Source organism: Falco biarmicus, chromosome 3 (genome assembly GCF_023638135.1).
Source record: "Falco biarmicus isolate bFalBia1 chromosome 3, bFalBia1.pri, whole genome shotgun sequence".
NCBI classification, from domain to species: Eukaryota; Metazoa; Chordata; class Aves; order Falconiformes; family Falconidae; genus Falco; species Falco biarmicus.
The window spans coordinates 27,401,958-27,429,528 of record NC_079290.1 but is presented as its reverse complement, the minus strand read 5'-3'; the positions used below and the strand labels follow the sequence as shown (position 1 = coordinate 27,429,528).

Sequence of the window (27,571 nt, the reverse complement as noted above, 5' to 3'; positions counted from 1 at the left end):
GTAGATTAGAAAAATGACACACTAACAACATGAAGTAACCCTGCTTTTCCTTTTTCTGGAGAAGAGTCAGTAGCAGTTGAGAGCTTGAGATGGCGTTTTGGTACACAGAAGAAGAGGCATGCCTCCAGCCTTCTGTCTTGCCTCATGGGGAGAGGGAGCTGCCCGTTTGTTCCTACAGCTCCTCTATGGTATAACGTAAAGTACATTCTTAAGGGAGTTTTCATGAAAAAATGAAGCAACTCCCAACAATTCTTGCCATAGGTGTGACTATCCATGGTAAATAATTGTTTGAGATAATTTTTAACTGACTTGGTGTAATATTTGTTTTGATAAGAGCCTGTGACACTTCTGATGAAATAATTTCATATCAGATTATATCCTGTATATATATATATATATATATATACACACACATATAAAATATATATATAAAGTATATATTTCTGCATTAAGGAAGTTGGTCTCCTATATTTTATTTTTTTCCAGGAAGTTATTCTTTGTTCTGTCTTAGGCTTCAAGTGTGTTTTTTAATGAACTCATCTCAAGAATCTCTGGAAGAATCATTCTAAAGAAAAGGAAATCTCTTTTGCACTTTTAATGTTTTGTCTTAGTATACCATTTTAATGTTTTATAGAAAATGCTTTGTTTCAGGGGTTTTGCTTGTGTCTGTTCAGGGAGCTATAAAAAAATGCTTAAATTAGATTAATAATTTTCAGAGTGCTAAATTTTTCAGTCTCTATTAGCAAAATTAGGTGAGTTGAATTCCATGCTAAGAATTTAAAGATCACTTTTCAGACCCTTTAAATCACGAGGATAAAAACAAAAGAGAAGTAAAAGTTCTTTTTGTTTTCTCTGTGTATTTGAATCTCTTACAATATGCTGTGTTGCATTTTCCAGCTTTTTTTAGCAACTACAGGAACTAAAAAGTGATAACTTTTTGCAATGAAGATTATATTTCCCATGACATAATTCACCTTCAGAAATAAGATCTGAGGAAAAACTGCTGTTATAGAATGTGAAATGAGTCTGTAACTGTGGCTGTAATGAGACAGTTTTAACTATCATATATGGAGATTTGATTATTGTGGGTTCAGAAATATGGATGAAGTAACATACCTGAAAGAGTCATTGCAGTTCTGTATGCACGTGGCAGCTGACTATGAATGTGCTCCTAGCCCACTGGAAATGGAAGGCAAAATGTGTGTGTATGTTAAAATACTGTCCCTAGACTTTATAACTAAGGTAGTCTTCTACCTTAGGTTTGGCATGTGATGGCAGTACCTATATAAAAAGTGGCATAAATGATTTATAATACCTTGTTAAACTGAGGCAACTTGTTATGGGCTTGCACCCAGTGCTTGAAAAGTGATTGAAAAAGCATTTTAGAATCATCATTCTGTGCAATATTATTAGATAAATGATGATAAGATATCAAGTGAAGATATTTGCATCTGTTGGAATTGGGCAAAAGTACACTTAGAAGAACAAATTAGATTTTTTTCCCTGCTGTTAACCAGTTTATGGTCTAGTGCCATGGGCTCTTGGATCACTCAGCCCATGTTTCCTACTGTTGTATTTTGAGCTAACAGCTGGTCACATCCTAAAGCAAAGTTACTTCTTTGTAACAGCTGGACTGTGTGCTGCATGTTATCAGTGTTGGGTCTTCTCCTAGAGTTTAGTTATAATGAACTAGAAGTAATTTTTGAATGTTACACTTCTGGAGCATCATAAATTAAATATATTTGCTTTACTACAATATTTGTCTCTGATTTGTGTTTTGAAATTTAGTGATTGCGAAGTATTTGTGGAGTTAAATAAAACAACTGTTGATGATTTCTTCTCTTTGCAGAAAATTACATCAGCAGTTTGAAATGTATAAGGAGCAAGTGAAGAAGATGGGTGAAGAATCACAGCAGCAGCAGGAGCAGAAGGGTGATGCCCCAACCTGTGGCATCTGCCACAAAACAAAATTTGCTGATGGCTGTGGCCATAACTGTTCATATTGCCAAACTAAATTCTGTGCGCGCTGTGGAGGAAGAGTGTCTTTACGGTCAAATAAGGTATGAAGTTATGAAAATTTATTAACAACCTTCTCTTAAATGCAATGTCTCTTACGCATTACTTATGCACCCAAATCACATAGCTGTTGAAATGGATTTCCTTTAAGGAGGTAATGATATCTACTTTAGGGGCTTTTAAGACATCTGTCCCCATTTCAAATAATTCCCATTTGCAGATGGATTTGCAACTATGGCTTTTAAGTTAATACATGCCACATTTCTACTAACAGACTTATGAAAGTACAATTCTTTGATTGGAGGATTGAGTCTCTGTGTTGGAGACAGGGGCGTATGTCTAGTGATGCTAATATTGAGACACTAATTATTACAAGTTATAGCAAGGATTTTTTCCTTTTCTGCTTACCCAGTCTCTTCTGTACAAGATAATTGTAAAATTAGTCTTAAAACAGTATATACAATATATGATGGAGCTTTAAAATCTTTATTAGCTATTCTACATATGCACATATATTATGTATATGTACATATAAATGTGCATACAAAGGTCAAAATATTTTTAGGAAAAAATTAAATGCACTAACAATATGGACTTACAGCTGGTATACTGGTATTTATTGTATAAGAACAGGTAAAACAGCAATCTGAAATAGATATTTTAGACTTGAGATGTTTTATGCTGAGTATCATCTGATGTGAAAAATTTCTTACTGTTTCCTTTGTTGACTCACTTTATAGCTTCTTTTCTGAAGTATCAGTTTGAACTGTATGCTCCAGTTCATTCTGTATAAAATAAGATTCTAGTGTAAGTATCTCTCTAATCACCGTGAACATGAATACAAAAGACAGACTGTGGTAATCTCCTATGTACGATCTCTTTTGTGCCTATACATATTACTCCATGAAAATTATTTTTATTCTACTGGAATTTACCAGAATTATTTCTTTTCCATTTTCCTTAGTGGATACAACTTCAGCTTCTTGAAGGATGACTTCTAATAACTACCTGTTTTAACTTGGCTAGATTTTCTTTGGTCTTCATAGACGTTTTTTGACAGGTTATATATGTCTGATTTGGACTTTATATAAAGTGATTCTTAAACTGTCTGAAATGGTCTTTGATGGAGCTGTTAGATTTGTTTGTGATCTTTTCCTAATATCAAGTTTGAAGCCAAATTCATGCCATATACACCAGACTCGGCTACTAAATAGTTTACTGCAGACAAGCAATAGCGATATCATCTCAGAAGATGCAGAACTGCAAAGAACACTTCTTTTTCAAGGGTCACAAGGAGGACTACATCTTACAAGGTTCATGGTCATAAGTAAGAGCAGAGCATGGAAATAACTAATGGTGGTCAGAGCATTAGATTAGGATTCTCAGAGTGATTGGATGACTTTTATTCTTTTTTCAGTTTAGTTACAGTGTCTGAAACATAAGCATAAAATTCAGTTCAGGTTGTACAAAAATTATCATTATGTGAGAGTTTTTTCTAGATCAAACAAATAAAACTGGTAGCGCTGCTTCTTCTATACTGCTTATTATCTTAGTGAATGAAGTATTCAGCCAGGATGGGGGCTTAAATTTCATGGGAGTAGGGGACCTTGAACTGTCATCTTTTATGTTTTTGAAAAAATTCAGATTGATTAAAACAATAAATCACATGACAGCAAACAGTAATTGTTCTTAATAACTTAGTACCACTCATATACAAAATATACTACTCTTAATTCATATTGATTTATATAGGGAAATGCACACTGAATGAGGCTGCAGACAGCAGAATGAGGTTTATGCAGCTGAGAAATTTACATGCTAAAATATTGGACAAATGCAGCTTCCAGATAGATGCAACTTTGTGTGCAGTGAACATAAATTTCGACAGCTCAGAATGCTGGTTCAGTAAACCAACATTTCACATATAGATGACAAAAACAAGACTTGTCTGAAAACTTAATTTGATGCATACTGCATACTTTCTTTCATGATGTTTGGCCAGCTGCTATCACTTGCAGCCACTCGAATATCCTTCTCTCTTTGTCCTTGAATATCAAAAGTAAGAGATTTTCAGCTGTTCTATAAGACCCACAGCAACTGCGTGCGGAACACAGAAGGTGTAAGTAGAGAACTTCTCTCAGCTCTCCCTGGTTCTGTGAAAGCTTTGCATTCTCGTTATTTCTCTGGGACTATATTTGATTTTTCAGAAACGCAGCACACTGCATTTCTGTATTGACACCTCATATTCTCTTGATTCTTCAAAAGAACACTGTGATTTTAGAACAAACTATGTGGTTATGATAATTCCCTTCAAATGACAACTGCACAGACTATTTCTGTTATTAATTTTATTTATTTGAAACTATTTTCATTTGGTAGCTGTTTAGACTCTCATTGAACAACAGATGATGGTCTCAATTTCAACAGAGGCTAGGCATGTTTGAACTCTTTGCTCTGTTTCAAAGCTTACAAAAACACTATATGGGTTATTAAGATCCTGACACAATGAAGATCTGAAAACTTTAGGCACTGAAGATGAAAAAATACTGTCTTGAAGACTGGCTTTGGCTCATGCAGCCAGATTGACCTCCTAACAGATTTTTTAAAAATAGGATAAGGTGTAGCTATTGACTCATTCCAGATATATTTTGGGTTAATGGAATTCCAGTCATTTTGCTAATGTTTCTGTGTGTCTGAATATTCATGGAGATAAGGCCTTTCCCCATAAAACTGATACTGAACATAAAAAATACCACTGAAGTCTGACTGATTGATTGCTTTTTTAGCATCAGTTCTTTGAGAACTGAATTGAATAATTTTTTAAATGTCTTTGCTATTGAAGTGACTGACTAGACTGTCTCTCGTGGTCAGTCATGTTACTACTTGCATAGCACTGCTATGGGCTCAAGAATGTTTGACAGCAATGTGGGGGAGGCAGCTGAGAGGCTGGAGGTAGTCTTAGGTGTTCAGTAAAGTGTGACAGCTTGTCTTGAACTTCACATATCTTTATATGTCATAGCCTGTTTCTTAAAAGAGACTTCATCCTGGAGTTTATTCAACATAGGTAGATTACATGAAGCAATTCTTAATTACTGTTGTGATCACAGTGTGAATGACAGGATTTGGAGTCTGAACTGCCCTTTCAAAGCCACCAGTTTTTGGGGTTACTGCTTTGTGTTAGAAAGCTTATAGTTACATGGTGAAGTGTTTGAGACTCTTCATTATGCCATTAATTTCTGAGAAGAATCTTTAATCTTCTTTTAATACATAGCTTATAAATATGTGTGTGTATCTCTCTATCTAGCTTATAAATATGTGTGTGTATCTATCTATCTATCTATCTTACTTCAATAATTGCCAAAGTGGTGCTTGTACTTTGGGATATCATTTGAGGTAACAGAGAGTGAGACTTCTCTACTGATAATATCTTTGATACATGAGAATTACTGATTAGCTATAATTTTCACTAATATAGCCTGAGGTTTTAGGAAATGAGTTTGTATGTTCTACTTGCTTAGGATCTTAGAATGCATTTAGTATGTGTTTTATCTTTTCTGTGATTAAAGTTAAGTTTGGTTTGGTTTTTGGAAAATCTTGATTTGAACACAAAGCAAGATTTAGCAAAATGAGATGGTGACGGAACAATATTACCAGATCAATATTTATGGGCCAATAGTTTCTAACATTAGGACCTTGTGGCACAGGAATAGGTATTAGAAAAACTGTCTCAAAACTCTTAAACCATTCTTTCTAAAATATGTATCAGTGTTGTAATAGGAGTTTGTTTCTGTCTTTTATTTTGAGTCATCTTTATTATTGGTTTGTATGTATGCTCCATTATGTTGTCATCTGAATTTACTTTTGTTGTATGAATCTACATTACTTCTTGTGTATTATGGTTTTACTCCTCATAAGTGTTTTAAAAATCCTCATATATTAGTTGGAAACTACCTAGTAAAAAAAGATTAGAACATAATTCTTAGTGTTGAAGAAGTGCAGATCATCTGTGTGTTTGCAGAAGACTATTAGAATCATTAATAGGTTAAATTGTCTATATCTAATCATCACATAATTCGGCTAGACTGGAATACTATGTTAGAACAGCATGAAAGTAGTCAGGACAATGGATAAAATTGGGAAAGAAATCTATATGAATGACAACACAGAATGTTTAAATATATAGACATGTACTGTATGTAGGAGAAAGTTATTTAGAAAGGGTAATACAGCTAGATTTTCTTAATGAGTGAGGAAGAAGTATTGTAGAATAATTAGGTTGGAAAGGACCTCTGTAGGTCGTCTCATCCAGCCTCTTGTTCAAAGAATATTGAATTATTTGAGTCTTCACAGGGCCTTGCCCAGTTGAGCTTTGAATCTTCAAGGGTGGAGATTCAGCAGCCACTCTGAGCAGCCTGTTCCAATGCTTGACCACTCTTATGATTAAAAAAATAGAAGAAAGATTTCCTTAAATCTAGTCTGAATTTCCCATGTTCCAACTTGTATGTGTTGCCATGCTTCAGTATGTGTCTTTGAGGAGAATACTACATGTAATACTACTTGTCAACAAATGAACATATTATGGGTCTTGTGTAGTGAAAATTATAAGGAAATAGCACAAATTCTGAGTGTTTTCTTGAAATATTATAGGCCTTATTTATAGTTTGTGTTAAACTTTCAGGGATAGTGTTGCAGTGCGGAATATGAAAAATGGAATTTAAAACTGAAGACATTAAAAGTTATTAAGACACTAAGGACTGTGCTAGAAACAGGCACGTAGAACAGTCAGTTAAGCTAGATCAAAGCTAGATCAAAGTTAAGAATCAAATAAAAAAGATACTTCTAATCTAAAAATGTTACGTTACAGACCTTACCCTTTTAATAATTTTGTATAAGTTTTAACCTCTTTTACCTAATATTTACATTTTTCATTCATTATCGATTTGTTAAAGATGTTCCTAGATGTTCTAGTTGAAATATCATTGTGTCTTTTTCCCATTTTTTGTGAAACTGCTACCTTTGGGTTTTTTTCTTCAGTTTAATGTATTTTAAATCTTTATTTTGTGCTATTTATCTACTGTGTCTTGTTAGAGTTTATTTAATTTTCTCAAGTTCTCTTGTTTAAAATTTTATTTTTAATTGCTGTTTGCATCCTTAAAGTGGGGAGCTGGACTATTCTGTCTTAATTGTTCTTTCACGCTGTTACTTACCCCTTGCAGCTGCGAGACATTCACTGAGAGCAAGCTAATCAGGCATTTCCAATTTGAAAAAATTCTTAGCCTCTGTGCTAAAAATACCTGCTTATGGATTGTGTTCCTCTTGCATAGTAGAGTATATTCCTTCAGAAATGAGGACAAAAAATTGAAGCACTAGATGTTTCTGTTCAAAATACCTATGAGCACTAATGCCATTCTTATTGCAGGGGGACAGGAAGCTCTGCTAGGAAAACAGCAGAACACCTGGTGCTGTGCAGATAAAATATGTCTCTGCACAGAGTGGTAATGCCTAGAAGTCCTGTGATTTAGATAGCTTTCAATTATATTTGCTATTTGTGTAACTGAAAATGCCACTAAAACGCATAGCATCTTTGAAAATCCTTTAATCATAGAGTAAGTTGGGTCAGATGGGACCTGTGGAGGTCATCCAGACAAATCTCCTGCTCCAAGCAGGATTAACTTCAAAATCAGACCAGGTTTTCAGGATCTTGTCCAACTGAGTTGTAAAAATCTCCAAGGATGGAGGCCTCTTTGGGCAACCTCTTTCTGTGCTTAACCACTCTTGTGATTTTGGTTTTTTTTCTTATATTCAATCCAATCCCTTGATTGTTGCATTTTGTCCATTAGCTGTGCATCTTCAAGAAACCTGTCTTTGTCTTCCCTATTGCTTACCTTTAAGTAGTTGAGGAATGCAAGTACTTTCCCTCTTCCTGCACCTTTCCCTACCCTAGACTTCTTTTGGCTAAACCAGCCTGTCTCCCCCAGCTTCTCCTTGTATATTGTGTGCTTTAGTGCCCTCACTGTCTTGGTTGGCCTCTTGTATACTCTCCTGTTTGTTTTTATCTCTAGTATTGGGGGGAACCTAAAACTTCTGTAAGAGCACAGGAGCACAATGTTACATGTCATATAGGTATCCGAATAACAAAGTTATAAAATGAGTTGCCACCATTTCTTGGTGAGCAGTTGTATTTCCAACATCCCTAAGTGCTTAATTGCATGCCTGGATTTAGTCTGTGTATTGGCATGTGAAATTAAGGTCCCAGAAAAAAATCATCATTCATCATTCACAAAAATGGGGAATAGTTTTGACTGAAAGCATTTTGAATATTTTTGTTCTCTAAAGTATTATTCCATTTACAATTTTAGGCAGCTAAAAAGACAATTCCTTCAAGGAAAATAATAATCAATGGGAATGTTTGTATTTAATATTTATGGGTATGAAAAAGAAAGTATAAATGGTACAGATCTGACATGACATGCAGTAAACACCTGTGACAAACTGTCTCCTTATGCTTTAAAACTCCAGTATTTTAAAGATCTGTTCAGTGACTGAACATGCAGATATGCCATTATACATACCCTGTATCTGGCTGTAGTAAACAAACATTCTTTATTTCACTGGACCCTTTGCAAATGCAAAGGGTTGATACATGCTAATTACTTGCAATACTGGGGCCCAAGGCATGTAGAGCTAAATTCTGCATCCTTTTTATGAGATGGCCCATTTGTTTTATTAAGGTAATTGGACATGATGCCCAAATTATTTTTATGAAAATACTTTTCTTTGTGCAGTTATTTTTTGTACAATTATTTTCTTTGATATAAAATCTTTTCAATTTCACCCATGAAAGGATTAAGAAAATTATTAAAATGACATATTTTTCACTAGATCTTCTTCACCGCTAGGGGAAATAAGGATCTTCTTCACCACTAGGGGAAATAAGGAAAATATATGTTAGTTCCTTTGATATTTGCTTGTTTATTTTACTAACAAATACTACTGCTTGCTTTCAAAATGAAAGTGACTCTTTCCTTCTTTGTCTTTTTTTCTGTCCTTTCTTGCTTTCGTGGATATGAACTCCAGGAGGACAAAGTGGTTAGAGCCTTTTTCTGTCTCAAGTTCTTTTATTTTGTGGGTAGACTTATTTCCTGGCCAGCATTTGCTTTCATTTACACAGGTGTAATCCCTGCTGAAGGCAAGGGGAGTTACTGCCATTGAAATGAAAGCGATGTTTGGCATGAAAGGCTTACCTGTTTTTCAGATCATTCACTAATAATCTGTGAGTTGTTGTGAACAGTATGCATGATGTTCTTTGCAGCGTTTGTGAGCATGTCCCTGCTTTTCCTTTGGTTTTGCAATATGATATGTGCACAGTTTAAAAAAATTAAATAGGTAATTGTCTCGTAGGTGTTGCTCTTACAAAAATACAAATGAATTTTATCAGTGGCATAATGTTATCAAAATAATTTTTGCACCCTGTGGTAGTCACGTTTGTATCACTGAGATGTATGCACTCAACATATTAGCTTGTAAATTTTTTTAGCATGGTAGTTCAGTTTTGATTTTTAATAATACAGTTAGATACCAGTAAACATTAAGAAAACATATTTATTCTAGACATCTAGGAATATGCAAGCAATGTCATAGAGTTAGTAACTAATAAATAAATTATTTTCTAAATGGAATGGTATGTAGGCATTCCTAAAATGTAGTGCACATATTGTATTGAGCATAATGTTGAAATAATGTAAGACGTTATGCATGTCATTGACATTGTGTATGTCTTGCTATTATTACACATACAGTAATATTTTAATCTGATTTTATTTTGGCTATGTGTAGAAAAGATAGTATAAATCTGAATTTGAGAATAAACCTGGATATATTTCAATATTTTACCAACTTAAATGTGATTTTTTAAATAACAGAATTGAGAAAACTACCTGAGCTAGTCTTCCGTGAAAATCTCTAATGTATTCTAAAGAACTGCAATTGCAAAAACAGCTTGCTCTGTAATGCTTTGCAAGTAAGTTTCTTAGATGGAGTGAAGAAATACTTTACCCTTCGTATGCATTTAGTGAATGTATACACAGCAAAGTCTTTTTCTATAATAAATGGAATTTTTTCTTCCTGATAGCAGTATCAAGGCTCACATTTAACTCAAACGTATGGTTCCGAAATGCTTTGCTTCATACAGAAGTTGTAAGCCATCTGCTGCTGTTACCATTTAGGACATTCTGTCACTAGTGTGCAAGTGATCTTTGTGGTGGGCCACATACTTGTCCCCCAGTCTGTTAGAGGGTTACATAGTTTTCTTGTGGTCTGTATCATTAGATTTTTTCACAATTAAAAGCCTGTGAATTCACAGAAGTCATGAGGTAACACCAGTTCCTAGCATACAGAGGTACCTGTAGATGTATAAAAGGTAGATCAATAAAAGCACAATTTTCTTCTTGAAGAATTTACCCTTTAAGTATAATCTTGTAATTGATGCATGCTAACAGTATTCCCACAGCCAATCCAGCAACTAATGTCTGTGAGGTACTCACCTATATGTAGCAGTACCAAACCCTAAATTCACTTGGAAAATAATGAAAAAAAAAAAAAAAAAAAGAGTGAAGGAGGTCACAGTGATAAGGTTATGTGATTATCTAGTTTTACCATATACATATGTATGGGAGGAAAGGGACAGGAATTTCTCTAGCTAATCAACTAGTTAGATTTTTTCATGAGTAATGATGGTGCCTCAGGTTGCTTTAGGTAATATATGTTTCTGCTGATTTTGAAATAGATGTTTTAGAAGTTATGAAGACAGAAAGAACAAGTATTTTGTAACCATAGAATAGCAAGTTCAATCTACAGTGCTCTTCTAGATAAAGCTATAGATATATGGTGATTGGTGGTAGTATGCTGACCCAAACAAACCATGTGGATTTGGAAAATGAAGTGTATCCAAAGCATCAGGTCTGTGAAGAGTTAGAAAGTAGAAAGACATTTTAGTATGCTCCCTGTAGAAATCCTGTCACATCTTTAGATAAAGATTAAGATTATAGGGAAAAGCTGGGACAGCATATCTGTTGGATGATTGGGATGATCCTATTTATGGTAGTGGTGTTGGACATGAATTCTGTGTTGTAATGTTGAAGTTACACCATTAAACATGCACAGAAGGGAACTTATATTACATATGAATAGCACTTTGGAGTATAAAGCTCAATGTGCCTTTTTACACATAGAATGTGGGAGCGACTAATGAATTTCCAAGTCCTTCGTTAGTCTAGTATCACAGTATATAAAGAAGTACTTTTGCAAAATGGAGACCCAAATGTGCCAGAAAGGAATAATTTATGTTGTTATAAAAAAGTAAGATCATCTCTGAGAAGGCAACAGTTAATTTTTTAATTGAAAAATAGTGTGACTAGTGAATTTTTTCCATCTTCAGGATTTTTTTTTCTTTAAGTAACAAATGTCCATTTTAAAGGATTCCCTGCATTTGTGTTGCTGTTATTCAATCAAAATGTGACTATGAGGTAGAGGTATGCTCTTTGAGAAACTAGTCCATTAAGGCTGATTGAAATGAAGTTTATTTCAAAGACTAAACATTCACAGGATCATCTTCCTTTTACTTAAGATTTTGACATATTCCTAACCAAAGAACTTTAATAAAATGAGCAACACCCTTAGCTGGAGTAGTGAAATTGTGTGGCTGTATCATTGAAAATCGTGGAAGGTGTGATTAAAAAGATGAGGAATTAAGAAGTGCAACATAGTTTGTGTAAAAACATACCTTCATTGCAAATAGTAGGAAATCAAAAAGTAGTAGAATATTTTAATTTTGACTGAATGTTATCCTGAATTTTAATGGAATTGCTTACTATGTACCTTTGCCTGGAGGCAGCGGCTTTAAAGTAATCGCTAATATTTTTGGAGAAAACAAATAAGCAACCTAATATAGGAAGTTTTTGGCAATAACTGGCAGGAGAAAACGTAGTTCCTTCTAATTTAGGTTCCTTCGGTTATTGGTCTGGGTCTGGCTTTGTACAAGTTTGATAAAATCCCTGTACAATGTTTAGTTACGGACATTTGAGGTTTAAATACATCGATTAATGTTTTGTTTTTCTAGTGTTGTTTTCATATCCTTTGCTTAATAACTATCTCAGATACAGAGATAAAAAGACCAGTTTTATGGTTCAAGTTAGATACAAGTTAATTAAATGACATGGAAACATTATTTGCAAGAAATGTTGTTTAGGTTGGTGCTGCCCTGTCTGAAAGACAGGGTAAATCTCTTTCTGGATTAGAAAATGCCTGCTGCTGATAGTGAAATGTGGATTTTTTTTCTCCATCCCAGAGGTTAAGATGCAGTTGCTTATTGTCTCCCATAAAGCCAGAGCCAACTGAAGCAAAAATATGATGTATGTATGTGTTTATGGTACAGAGAAAATGTGTTTTTTAAAAGCTGAAGGAGGAAGAGGACTTCAGAGAAACTGATTCCTTTATATTCCAGCTAGTGAGAAGAAGTCTTATTGTTCTTGCATTTTCTTCATTCAGTGCTAGGAAGAATAGTTTCCTGATAAAACACTGATGGCACTGGAACCTGATCTGAGGTCCATCAGAGAAAGTGGAAAAACTGAACTACTTGGTATTAATCTCACAGATTCTAACACAGACCTGTAACTCAAACTGGAAGAACAGAACATCTTTTCATAGCTATAAACATAGCTGCAGCATCAGTTTCACACTTCTCTTGCTGGTCATGATCTGGCTTTTAAAAACTTCAATAAAATCTATGTACAGTGTTTACTTATGTACACTTGAGGTTTAGATACATCAGTTCATGTTTTTCAAGTGACAAGTTTTAAAGTGACATGAAGTGGGAAGTTTGGTGGCCTTGCCTTTAGAGGTTCTGGTACATTCTCTGTTTTTTCATCCCTTTGAGTGAGTTCTGGGAGTTGTTCTTAGGGAACCTGTTTTAAATGGCTACAGGTAGATCAAAGGCTTCAAAAGAACTGTCTATAATTCTGTAAAGGATAAACCTGAGGAGCAATGCTAGGGAACTTCCTCCTTGTTGTGTCTTTATTTCCTGTGCAAGTGGATAAAACATTTGACACTTTCCTTGAAGTAAGTCTTCTACCTTTGTAATGTTATACATTTTGAGATACTTAAGACACAGACAAATAGCTTGTCTTTAGAAGTCATCTTCAACCTTCACCAGTGTTAAGAACCTACAGAAACTTTTTTTGATAAAGTCTTCTCAAAGACTCCTCTAAGCAAATTCAGAATTGAATGTATTTACTGAATAGTTTCCTGCGTTAATTTCCCTAAAAACTTGACTGACTTTGGAATTTTATTTGAACTTTAAGCATTAAATCAAAGTTTAATATTTTTTTGAGATTCCTAGATAGAGTTCAGACATGAACCCCGTTTTTTAGCAAATTAATCTCATAAAATAATTCTGTATAAAATTGCATTAGAAAAGATCAAAAGTCATTATCAAAGGGCATTATTGTCCTTCCCTTTGTCTTACTGCAGTTAAAACTTCCTATTCTGCAGTTTTCCTTCACTATGTTCCAGAGTAATGAATATTATTATCCGTGTCATTTTGTGGAAATTTCACTGTTAAACAAGAGAGAAAGTTTTTCTCATTTTACTTCTGTCATTCTGAACAGGTCCTGGGCTCAGCCAAGAATCCTATTGTTTCTAAACCATCTGTGTGGCAGGTCTGTACCTCCACAGTGCCCTAGCTTTATTACCTGGAACTGCACAAATGTGACAAATATTTGTAGAAACCATAGGCTGCTCCTCCTATCGCTGCCTTCTTGCTATCGGAAAATATCTGTTTGGGTAAACTCTCACCCTGTTCTTGACACTTGACTCAGACTGACTTTGTGTCTTATGAAGAAACACGCTCTGAGTCTCATCAAGATTTTCATGGGCTGAATATGCTCTAAAGGATATGGAGTTTTTAACAGAGAAATATGTTAAATTCCAGATTACTGAAATTTGAAAAAAACACCCTTTTTTTGCAAAGAGACTTACAAAACCAAAAGAATATTTCCTACACTTAAAATACCTCTGAAAAAACCTCCTGTACCAGCTATTATTAAGGATCGTTTTCTGAGAGATCTCTCTGCTGTGGGAAGCTTGATGATTTTCCTCAGCTCTTGAGTATTGGCTTTCAGATTGGGATCTCTAAAAGTAATTTGGAGAGCTGGCAACTTAGATCTTCCTGTCTTGGGCCACTTCTCCTAGGCTGTTCTTTGATCCTATTTCTTATGTATCCATTTGTCTAAGCTGCTCTCCTTTATCTTGCTGTGTTCAGAGCTCACTCTTGTTTCCTTCATCACTACAGAATGTACCTCCAGTAGCAGAAGGTGCTTTTAACGAGCATGGCACTGAAAGCCCATGGGTTTTCTCCTTTCTGTTTCTTGCAGTTGGATTGTAAAACAAAATAAAATGGACTCTGTAAATATATTTAAATATAAAATTGATTCTTTTTACTGTCAAAATTACTCTGACTGCACAGTGAAGTCACGTTCTCTACTCAAAAATATTACCTAGCATTCAGTTTTGACTATTTTCAAGACTGTCATTATGTGACATGTAATAGAATATAGTCAGTATACACACATCTTATTAAAGTTGCAGATTTAAGCTTGCCTGAAATACTGATGAAGACCACACATAGTAAGTGCATCCTACTGATGGTTAAATTGGCATACAAATTTTTCCCTGAATTAGATCCCATGTCTTGTTAACCTCAATGGCCTTACTGCCATACTCTGTGCTGGCCATCACAGTCGAGGAACAGGGAGATTACACTATGTTGTAGTCCAACTTCATATTAGCTTCTGTGAGCTGCTGGAGAATCTGGGGTACACAGGGAAGGAATGAGAGTTCTTTTTTTTTTCTTCTTTTCTTCACCACAATGCCCTTTGGCTCATTTCTTCTTGCGCAGATCGATGACATAGCCTCCACAGTGTTCAAGGAAAGGGGGATATGGTCCTAGGAACTGCCAGTCTCCTTTTCTAGTTTCTCTTGTATTTGGAAGTTAATTAGAAAATAAAAATAAAACAACTTCTTGACACATGTAGCTTTAGAATGGTCTTAACTAGTTCAATCTGATGACTGCCTGGGGTTTTATGTGTATGTAGTGAGACTTTGCTTTTGTTGGCAAGCTCCATGCTTGAAGAGCGCACTCAGGTATGTTTCTTGCTAACTAGAAGATTAAGTCTGAAAATCTTTTTACAGTCATATATATTAGATGAGCAAGGGACTATAAGCCCAAAAGTTTGTCTAATTTTTTCACCTACAACAATTCATGTTAAAAGTTCCTCCTATAAACCTTGTCCTGTACGCTATGGTTTTGTAATTTTATAGTACAGAAATCAGAAGTAGTTGGTTTGATTTTAGATGGTACTGAATTTCTGAAAAGCATTAGAGTTGATTTAGAGAGAGTCTGGTGGAATTAGAGGGCTGGCTTTCATTTTACTAACAATTTCTCCTATCCTGATAGCACTAGAAATTTATCTTCTAATGTAAAATTGTGCGAAGTAGATCAATTTTCTATTTAAAGTTTTCTTCAAGCTATCCTGAAATAATCTTATCCTAAAATGTGAATGGAAGAAGTATAATAATAATATATACTTTATCACATCAATAAATTTTCACTTTCATTTTTGTTCACATTAATAGAACTATTTGCAATTCCAAAACCAGAAGATGAAACAGTTCTTGAGCAGTAAGTTATATTTGCCACCTGTTGCAATATTCAGAAACCATATCATGTGCTATTAAGTTCCAGGTGTAGACCTTTATCAAAGGTAGCTCAGCAAATTCCTTGTTTCTGTCCCAGGTGTGTAACAGCACACCTAGGACTCTTTGGACACAGTTAGACATTATGGCACAGCAGGGGATGGTATAAATGTTTAATTATCTAGATTTAGCTTCAGTGGCTGGAAACCGCTGCCTATATATATAAATAATGAAGACATTGCTAGTAATAGAGTAAACTGGCAAACCTCCCAAGGTGGTTTTTTCCCCACTCCCCCCCTCCACTGTTTACTTAGAGCTTTATTTACCTAGTGTCTTCAAGGAACATTTTATTGATAGGTTGAGGAATTAAATGAAAAAGGCCTTGCATTTGGTTCAGTATTGTGTTTGCTGTGTAGATCTGCTGTGTGAAAAAATGAATTTATATGGCAAGCATCTGTTGATATATCATCTATTGGATGCACAGGCAAGACAGCATCCAATTCAGCATAGTATGAGTGACTTTTTGTAGACAACTTCAGCAGATGTTGGACTTTAGTGCTTTCATGGAGAAATGTAAATAAATGTGAAAAATACTGTGTTTAAACAAGATGTCACCTATGAAGTGTAAATACGAGGGTATTTGAAAATCAAAACTTACTTGGTTTGAATTAAAAGGTGCCTTCACTCAGCATCAAGGAGATCTACGGAAAAGCCTGGATTTCAGGTAGCTAATTCAATTTCAGTCAATTCATGTGTGTGAATGTTTGTAGTTTTTTGAGAGTTAGTTCACAAGTCCTTCTTACAATTTTAGAATGGCAAGAAATAAAATGCCTAAGCTTTGTAAACCGAATACATAGAAAATTGACAGGACTTCTGTTTGATGTTGGGGACAATATGCTTTCACAAAATAAATCCCTAGAGTGTTTTTATACTGATATAATCGTAGATGTATCTTTATTGACTGAAGTTAGAATCTTAGTCATTTAGTTTACTATGTATACAGGTACACCTCCCATTTATCTTTGAATGTTTAAACTTAGACAGTGTTAATCACTAATGCTCATTTAACCTGTTCGTCTTTCAGTTTCAGTGTAATTGCTACATAACTTCAGAGTCATGACCTGTTTAATTAAGGTGTTCTTGCTCTCAGATACTTGGTCATGTGACTATGAAAGACAGTATTTATTGTTGTTAACAATTGGGGTTTCTTACAGTTCTAGGTAGGCAATGTATGGTATCTTTCCAAGAGATAAGAACAGCTTTACCTCTCCATTGAAGATAGGATTCAAATGATTTTTTCTCCCACTCTGTACAATTGTCTAGTTGTCTGTATTCAGTATTAATTCTTTTTTAAACTATAGCACATGATGATTATCCATATTTTTTAACAAATTATTTTTGCTCTGTATGTGGGAAGGAAATTTCTCTTAATCTGCTTTAAATTATTTTTTAGTTTCATCTAATCCTGGTTTTGCTTCTTTTTGTCATGGACATTATTGGGAGAGGCCAAAGAAAACTTTCACTATAGTGAATGTATGGCCTCAGCCATTTGGGAAAAGTGTAATTGCTTGCATTATCATTTACATATTTGTTTTGTAGCAAAAAGTGAAAATTGGCTCACAATTTAGCCTATAGCACCAGACACTAATCTCAACTTCTCATTAAAAAGGTCTATTTTTTTTGTGGTAAATTATGTTTCTGGACTCTTTCTAGATTAATATGATTATTTTTGTTTCATAGCTTATTCATCTATTTATCTTAACTGGTTATTTATAAAAGACTTTGAAATAAAATAGCTATGGTCCTGCAACATTAGACTTCTTTAATTTTATTGTGCCAAAAGCATAATAAAATACCATAGCTATTTTTATGGTCACTAAGATTCTGATACTTCTATTGTAGTTGTGTCACAAATTTTAAATTCAATTTTAAGTAATAATGAATGCAATCCTATTAGGCTTTTCCCTGTCCTATAACTTTTAGTTTTGATTAACATTATTTATTAATCTTTCCTTCTTATGTTTAGTACAACACTACTAACACAGATTATCTGGGGATTACTTAAGGAAAACCTTGTGTAAATGAAATACGCTAACCTTTTTAGTAAAGATAAGTGATGCTCTTTATTCTCAGTGATTTTTAAATAGATATTAGGTCTTAATCAGAAATGGTATGCTGCAAGATATTTCAATTCAGAAGTTCCATAAAACTTCTGTGATCAGTCACTGTTTCAGATCTTTGTGATACCTTTGAAAAAAATGTGCATAAATAAATAACTAGAGAAGTATGCATATGATTTGAAAGCATACAGTGTCTAAGCCAACTGAGAATAATAGTACCATAAATCTGGATGTACTCTGCAGTGATGAAATTTGTAAGCATAGGAAACACAACATTACTTCCTTTAAGGATGGTGAAGACATCCCTGATCCAGATCTGTTGCCCCAATGTGCTACCTTGTTCCTGTCACTGTGATAGTGCTGTCAGTAGGTGAGATCCTGAGGTGATCTACTTTTCTCAAGCCTCTAATTAGCCTGCAAAAGTTTTCTTCACATCTGTTCATGTGGAAAAACAGAGCTAGATGACATGCACATATTGTAAATTTGTAATTTACATTGTAAATACACATGCATGCTCTCTCCTGTTTTTCCCTCAAGCGTGCAGTAGTTCTCACAGCTGATGCTGAACTGAAAAGAGTGTGTCTCTAGTCCAGAAGGAGAAGAGTTGTATACAACTCTACAAAAATCTGTGAGTTTTCTCTTACTGACCTCTCCAAAGCCCCTATTTCTCACTTTGTTAAAAACAGTCCTGTCATATGAGAAGGAATCCAACGCTGAATTTTGGACATTAATGGAATTTAAACGTATTTTGTTTTTAGACAGCCCTGACATAATTTGGACAGTTTTTTAAAACTACTAGATATGAAGCATCCTTTTTTACTCAGAGTGGAAGTACAACTATTTCCATGTATACCAAAATCATTTGGTCCAGATCTGGTTATATGCTTCTGTTTAGCTACAATAAACTTTAAAAGCAGCCCTTCATCAAGTTCATGACGTCATACGAAATGTAAAAAAGCAAGTCAGGTTCTTCTTGCCTGTCATTTGAAGATTCTGCAATGAGATCTTTGTTGTACCTTTACAATTGTGGTTGTCCAGTGAGGGAGCTGTGGCTGTTATCGTTAAAGCTTGAGGATATAATAAAGTTACTGAGACTTGTCACATAGATCCCATCATTTACTAGATTTTCTACAGTTAATTAGAAAGCATTGCAAATACGCTTCTTAGGCAAGGAGCTTAATTGTTACTATTGTAAGTTCAAGTGTTTTTACTGTGGAATAGAAACTTTGTTGTCCTGTGTTACGGTTTAACCTCAGATGGCAACTAAGCACCACACAGCCACTCAGTCAGTCCCCCACCCCAGTAGGATGGTGGGAGAATTGGAAGGGTAGAAGTGAGAAAGAAACTCATGGGCTGAGATAAAAACAGTTTAATAATTAAAAAGAAATAATAATAATACAAAAATTGTAAGGAAATTTGGACAAAAAAACCAAACCGAAACAAAGAGAGGAAAATAAAACCCCAAAAGGCAAGTGAAGCAAATGGAAACAATTGCTCACCACCAACTGACCAATGCTCAGCCAGTTCATGAGCAGTGGGCCCCTGTCAACCTCATATGGTACATATGACATTCCTTTGGTCAGCTGGGGCCAGCTGTCCTAGTTGTGTCCTCTCCCAACATTTTTTACCTCCAACCTAATTGCTGGTGTGGCAGTCTGAGGAGGAAAGGCCTTGATGCTGTGTAAGCACTGCTCAGCACCAACTAAAACATAGTGTGTTATTCACACTAGTTTCAGCACAAATCCAAAACATAGTCCAAACTTCACACAGAAGTAGTACTGATCTAAAATTATTATTTTTTTTTCCTGAAAGAGGTCTTTTGTTCCCTCATTTGTAAATCGGTCACATGGAATCAGTCTTTGAGAGATTTATCTCTTTGAGGCAGTTTAGTTGAAGCTGGAACAATTTTGTCTTTGCAAACGATTGAAGTATGAGGAGCCCTCAATCTTTCAGAATTTCTTTTTTACAATTTAGCATTTTTAAAAAATCTTTTGAAGTACTATCAGTGTATATAATTGTATTTTGAGGAATGGGCTGGATTTTCAGTTCTAGAATTGTGATGGTAAACTGATCTTCATAAGCTCAGTCACGGTCATCCATTACATAAAACTAGAAAGCAGTTTACTGGCATGCTGATCATCTGTCATCCACTTTGATTTAAACATATTAAAGCAACTAGTGTCATAATTGTAAAAAACAAAGAACAAAACCAACAGAAAGACTACACAAAACTTTGTCAGTGCTTCTGTGACTTTTAGATTAGGATTTCAAACACTTGATTTCTTTGTACTGGCAGATGCAGGAAAAAAGCTTTCAAATTAGGGAATAAAATTAAAATTCTTTAAGTATAATTTTAGTCAGTTACAAAATAATGAAACGTTTTATTGGAATACTGATTCCAACAGTAATTTGGGTCTTGAAAGTTCCTGCTACTGAATGCTCTGATAATATAAGCTGTGCAACAGAAATACAAAGAAATTATTTGAAACCAGCTATTTTAAGGAGAACCTGTATACTATTGAGGTGGAAAAATCTTAGGGGGCGGGGGGTGTGGGGGGTGGGGTGGGGAAGAAGAGGTGAAACCAAACCAAACTGTTCTAAGAATAAAAGTAGTTTAAGGATCTTGATCTGTGGCGGATGTTCATTGTTGACACAGGATTTTGCAAATTCAGAAAGATACAAAGATTTGCACTTTAAAAATTTGTATTTCACAGATTTTAAGAAGTCCTAAAGTATTTAAACTTAGGTTTTTTAATAGAATAGCTGACACTATAGCATGAAAAATTTTATCAGAGAACACTGTAGCAGGGTGGGGGTCTTTATTTTCAACCAAGTATTATACAAAATATATACAAAATATATTTGTAACCAAGTAAAAATTACTTGGGTATTGGATCAATACATTGTTGAACCAGGGCCTTTAAGCCTTTCCAGTATCTAGATCTGAAATCTCAAAGAAAAGAAAAATAAAATGAAACAGGAACCTTTAAAGAAATCTGGCTAACTTTAGGAGTTGTTTACACAAATGCCAGAAGTATTGAGGGAAGACTTCAAAGTTTTTGTAACAACTTTCCAAAGCCTTTTACTGCTGGTGCGTTGCTGTAGTGTTGCTGACGTGGGACATGACTAGAGCCCACTAGGGGGAGCCAGAAACATTTGATTACGATATTGCCAGGTCAGTATTTCAGATGATTTCCGTTTCTACTTTTTATCCAAATCTAGGAAAGTGTAACATAATGCTGTGTCCTTTATGGCACATTCTAATCTGTATGTCATATAGGTGTCATGGCTTGTTCGTGCCCCAAATCCACAAAACGGGAGCTGTCAGCTGTGTAAGGCAATTATTTGAGGTAGAGCAGGCCACCAGTTTACAGATAACAGCTAGGGAAGAAAGCGATGGCTTTATCAGAGAGAAACAGACCACTGTCTTCACTTTCAATAGAGTTAAATGTGGGTTAGATCTGGTCCAAAATTGGGAATGAAAAAACATATAACTTCACATCCTGAGAGGATAAAAAAATTCTTTCATAAAGAAACCATTGTGTCAGGATTTAATCTCAATGAAAGTGCCTGTTTAACCACTTTTCTTTCTGAAGTCTGAAACATTTAACCTAGCCCAGGCTGCATGTAGTGTCTCAGCTGACTTGCTTCACTCATCGTTGTCTGTAGTGTATGCTGAAAAAAAAGAAGGGAGAAGCAGAAGCCACATGGAGATGACAATAGTAAAATGCACTGTTTTATCAAGGTAAATTGGTAAGAGCTTCCAGCTATGAGATGGAATGTAGCAACTGCACAGCTTATTCAAAAAGATTTCCTAACAAACTACATGCTCTTTGTTAGGCAAACTGCATGTCATTTCTAAAGCACAGACACAGATTCCAGATCATGCTCCTAGAAAACCTTTTGTCAGGACTAAATTATGTTTATAATTAGGTAATCTTTCAAAAGCCCACCAGTATTTAGCTGAAAACTGAAATCATAGTGTGAATGCTTTCTTGGAGAGAGATTACTAGCCTATTCAGTTATTGGTATTCTTCAAGAGACTTAATCCATTACTTGTTTCCTGTTCTTACTTCATCTGTATTCTCGTGTTACGAGTTTTGAAAAACATGAAGGACTCTAGGTATGAGGCTTTGCATTGTTCTGCTTTCTGCTGTCAGTTCACATACACATAATGTGTATGTAAAGAGCTTTACCACCTTCTATCTCTCTTTCCCTGCAAGTGGGAAGGATGCAAAAGAACAATAAAGCAGGAAGTGGTTGTTAAAATGTAGGTGCAATTATCTGAGTGACATGTGAGTATTTATTTTAAGGAAGGCAGTGTTTCTCGCTAATAACACTTTCAACACCTGCTAATTTTTGCTAGCAATGAAGGAGAAGCATTCACCTAGCTACCTGAACAGGCTGCTGAAGTAGCAGAATGACTTCGCATATGTAGAACTTGTAGATATTTTAAAGGAAGAAATAATTATGGAAACACAGAGAGTTCAGTACAGAGAGTTATCAATATATATAAAGTAGAAACCCAAATGTGTTTCCTAAGGGGATGATTTGACACTGGAATAAAAAAAAAAAAAAAATAAAGCTTTATTTCATTGTACATAACTTCCTTTTTCCTTTCGTAAAATATAGTTGTTCTCTTCACCATATTGATGAGTAATATATACCTGAGTGTGTTGGATGTCACTAAGTCTGTTGCTTTTTTACTTTTATTCTCCTTTTCTGTTTTGAAATTAATTAAACTGACATGCATGTGAAACATGTTTAAAATCTTATATTTTCTTACTGTTCTGCAAGGGTTAGCTGTGGCTGCATCTCATGAAGGCATAAGATGTGTAGGTGTTGTAGCAGCATGCAACTCAGTGTGGGTTTCCAGCCTGGGTAGCACAGCACAACTAGCTGCTTGGAAGAGGTGACTGTCCCACCCTACACTGCACTGGTGTGGCCCCGTCTTGAGTAACACGTGCAGTTTTGGGCACCTCAATATAAGGATATCAGACTACCAGAGCGTTTCCAGAGGAGGGAGACTAGGATGGTGAAAGGTGTCAAGGGCAAGACTTATAAGCAACAGCTGAGGTCATTTGTCTTGTTCAGCTTGGAGAAGCCCGAGGGGTGACATCATCGTGGTCTACTACTTCCTCAAGGGGAGCAGCAGAGGGAGAGGTGCTGCTCGCCTCTCTCTGGTGACCCAGTGATAGGACATGAGGAAAGGGAATAAAGCTGTGCCAAGGGAAGTTCAGAATGGACATTAGGAAAGGGTTCTTCACTGAGAGGGTGGTGGCTCACTGGAACAGGCTTTTCAGGGAAGTGATCATGGCACCAAGCCTGTCAAAGTTCCAGAAGCATCTGGACAATGCTTTTAGTCATATGGTTCAGTTTTAAGTAGTCCTCTGAGAAGGAGGGAGCTGGACTCATGATCCTTATGGGTCCCTTCCAACTTGAGATATTCTATAATTCTGTATGTCTTTTTTTTTGCCTGAGCTTTGCAGCTTGCACTGAAAGCAGTGCTGCTGTTACTACATTGTTAAAAGTCTGGGCAACAAGTTTATGTTAAGTGGAAGAATGTTTATGTGGGATTCAATACAGCAGTAACTGCATGATAAGCATCCCAATTTTTCTATTACCATTCTGTTACATTTCATTACAGTTGGATCTTTCATTTTTCTCAGACAATTTCAGTAATAAGTCATGGCAGGGATGATGTAAGTGGTGCAGTTCTGTTGACTTCAATTTAATGCCATCTGCATACAGACCCCAGGCTTGTTGTGGTCCTGTAACGTTTTCTCCCTTTTTGACCTCTTGATGTTGATATCAGTCTTGCAATACTAAATAACCTGTGAACACTTAATGCCATTCATCTTTGGACAGTTTACAAGTGTTAACTAATGAATATGCTCAGGACCTCTGTGCTGTAGATGATTTGTTGTTTTTATTAGCTGGTTCCTTAATGAAGCTGTGATGTTACTACAGAACTTTCAATGCAAAGTAGCATAAATAACATCTAATTGAGACTTTCAGGCAACAAAAGTCTCAAAATCAAATCACTGTAAGATATTTGAATATTTTTACCACTGCCTTTGAAAATAAAAAACCTTGTGAAGTAAAATAACTTGGCATTGTTATTTGGATGATTTCTATTATGTGCCAAATCTGGTGGAACACAGTAATTATTTTGCCTGGACTAATTATTATAAAAATATTTAAGAAAATGTTGTAATAATTTTTTCTTAAATAAAACAATATTTTCAGACATCATGGATTTGTGTTTTAAACTGTTAGCGTCAATCACTTTGCTGTAAAACTATTGAAAATTAGTAATTCTAACGTCTACTTATATTACTTTACTCCAACCTTAACTGCCTATTTGTATTCTTCTACCAAAAATTTAGCTATCTGTTCTCCATCACAAATTTTTTATGTCAGGGAAATTGATCTAACAACAGTCTTTGCAGAAAGAATTACTTTTTGAAGAATTAAGGGAACAAATGGGCAAAACCAGTTGGATTGAGGAGTCCAAGGTACTCATTTGTGTGCAGAGATGGCTGGGGATTAGAGTGTAACAATTAACTGTAACTTCTTTGCAGAAGATTAAATGATTCAAAGCCACCTAGAAATTACTGGTTAAATTGAACAGTGAAGATTAATTGAATAATGATATGGAGGGGAAAGCTATAACCAGCTTTCTAGCTGAGTCCCTCAAGCATTAGTACTGGGGAAGATCTTTAATATTTTCACTTCTGGCCTTGTCATAGAGAACCAGAATGTTGTAATTAAATACATTGGTGACGCAAAGCTGGATGCTTATCAGTACAGGGGAGCAACAGGATACTGCATAATAAAGAACCAGAAAGCCTTGTGAACTCCAGAAGTAAAAGTGAGTGAGGGTAAGTAGCACTCAGTGTAAAATCAGGAATTTAAAGACTAATAAGATTTTCTATTCTAAACTACAGGCCAGAGACTCCTGTGTCGCTCAGTCCTGCTCAACAACCCCAAATTCTGCTTTCCATAGCAGGTTAGCTGTGTCCAAGCTGTTTGTTAGGAGCAGTTCTTACTCCATGCTGTTCTCTTAGCCTGTATGCTGGCATTGTCTGGGAGATGCTGGTTAGCAAAGGCCTAACTGTGCCAGGAAGCATAAGAATTAGCAGGCAATCATGGGCCAGCACCTGGCCCTGTGCCATAATTTTTGTCTTGCTAGTATAGACATAGCCTGAAAGAGCAAAATCTATTTGGTCTTGAAAAATGAAAGCAGAGAAGGAATGTGATTGGTCTCTATAAAAACATCAGGCAGCAAACACCGAGGAGAGAAAGGAGCTATTTAAACGAAATGACAACATTGATACAAGAATAAATAGTAATTAACTATCTTGGAATAAATGAGCACTGGAAATTAAAAACCATTCTTTCCATTGTAGCTATGGAACTTGGAAAAGCATTTTGAAAGATTTTTGCCTGTTATTTCTAGTTAATTTTAAGATGGAATGTTATTAAATTATAAAGTTGTTTAAAAAATGCTGTTGCCTGAAGCAGCAGGCAGCTGAAATCAATACATGAGGCCTCTTTCTATCCAGTATTCTTATTTAGTGAGCTTAAACTTGCTGAAAAAAGTGACAGCAAATATTTGCTCAGTTCTCTTTCTTTCCTAAGATTGTTACAAATCTGAAACTTTAGTAGAGGTGTAGCTTGGTCAACTGTATATTCTCAATATATTACATAATTATGCAAGTTTCCAGGGTTAAAGAAAGACTGTGGAACCATGTTGTAGATTCTGTTCACTTACGGCAGGTTTATTTCATGCCCAAACTGCCTGCACTTACTTAGTGAGCCCTTATGGCCCTGTGGAGTACTGTGTGGGCTTACAAACACCATTCCAGAAGTAGTGCAGCTGTATTGGCTGGGACTTAACATTCACTGGTGTGTCCTATGTCCAGATCACACCTGGTTTCACTTGAGCCATTTCAGTGGAAGTTTACACCATCTAGTTCTTCACGAAATCATGAAAGCTCATGAAGGAATTGTTGATGATCAATATAGCATGATGCAGGAATTATGCACTATTTCCATTGGCATTAATAGAAACACTTTTGACTGGACAATGTTGAGTTGTGCCTGTACCATAATGAAAAAAGCACAGTAGTGACTTTACAGACCTTGAAGAATATCAGTTACGTGAACCGCTTCTTTTCATACAGTGTACTTTAGGAAGGATGTGCTCTAGCTTATATTAACACATCTGTGCTTGTGCTTTTTTCACATAGATAATCTGTTTCCTAGTCAAATGTCTTAATTGTACTTTTGGTTGAAAAAAAATGTATATACAAAATTGCTGGTATGTGCCTTAAGGGTAATAAAAAGTGATAGGAGAGATGAACTGTCAATTAGGATGATAAATACAGTGTCAGTACAAAAGAGTGAGTATACCTTTTTAAAATTGTGGTCACTTAAATATTTTTCTCTTATATTTAAAAGATAGAATCATGTAACTAGATCCTGTATCAAATCCATGCACTAGAAAGTTTATATTTATTTTATGCTGACTTGGTTGTTTATGACCATCATAACTTTTCATACATAATATATCTATTCACTACAAACTCAAGAGTTTATAGTGTAGTATAGTCACCCTCTCAGTAAACAAATTTTTTGTTTGCAAATACACATATCCTTTAAAATACATGTGAAGATGTTAGTCTCATACCAGTATTGTAAGCTTACCCACTTCTATTAACTAGCATTGGAATCCTTGTGGTATTTAGTACAATTTGGGGGCATGGGTATCCATGGGTCATTAAAGATATAGGGCCAATAAACATCACAGCAGTTTTGGCATTTGGTCAAACTGATTATAACTTTATTACTTACATGAAAGTGAAAGTCAGTACCATAGCACAGACTAGTGGCATAGCAAAATACTGAAAAAATAGGTAATCTTTAGAACTCTTGTAACAGTCACAAATTCAGAGATTAATTTTGCTCCTATGGTATACTTCATTGACTAAATGCATTGATTTCACAGAAGGAAATAGTGTGACACAAAGGGTGAAGATATCCCACAGATAGAGTTGGATGAAAAAATTAGAGTTGAATGGATAAATACTAAGATATAACCTCTGTTTTCTATGGTGCAGTATCAGAATAGAATAGGATACGGTAGGGTAGGGTACGGTAGACTATTTCAGTCGGAAGTGACCTACAATGATCATCTAGTCCAACTGCCTGACCTATTCAGGGCTGGCCCAAAGTTAAAGCATGTTATTAGGGGCACCAACAAAATGCCTCTTAAACACTGACAGGCTTGGGGCATCAACCACCTCTCTAGGAAGCTTGTTCCAGTGTTTGACCACCCTCTTGGTAAATAAATACTTCCTAATGTCTAAACCTCCCCAACCTACAATCTTCTGGTTGTAGGAAATGTTATCATGCAGTGTCAATAATTTTATTAATTTCTTTTTAGAGGATATGAAATCTTGCAGATTCATTTTGCTCTGAAAGTGAAGCAGTAAAATTGATTGATATACAATAAAAAACTAAACTATCTTTAAGGAATATTTCACAGTACTGTAACCACTGCAAGTTTTTGTTCTCAGTTACAATCAAATAAATCCAGAGTTGTTCTGTTGACCTTAAAACAGTTACTTGGGATTTATTTTTATGCAGAAAAATAGTTACCAAAATGCAGTTGCAAATGA

At 35.3% G+C, this 27,571-nt stretch overlaps 1 protein-coding gene across 45 annotated transcripts in view; it reads left to right on the top strand.

The window, feature by feature from the left end:
* RIMS2 (regulating synaptic membrane exocytosis 2) overlaps window positions 1–27,571 on the top strand; it is a 484,966-nt gene that overhangs the window by 90,630 nt on the left and 366,765 nt on the right. For all 45 annotated transcript variants that reach the window (XM_056332919.1, XM_056332910.1, XM_056332929.1 and 42 more), the window contains one exon: window positions 1,850–2,060. In XM_056332919.1, the coding sequence (XP_056188894.1) occupies window positions 1,850–2,060 (211 nt within the window). The remainder of the gene's footprint in view (window positions 1–1,849; window positions 2,061–27,571) is intronic.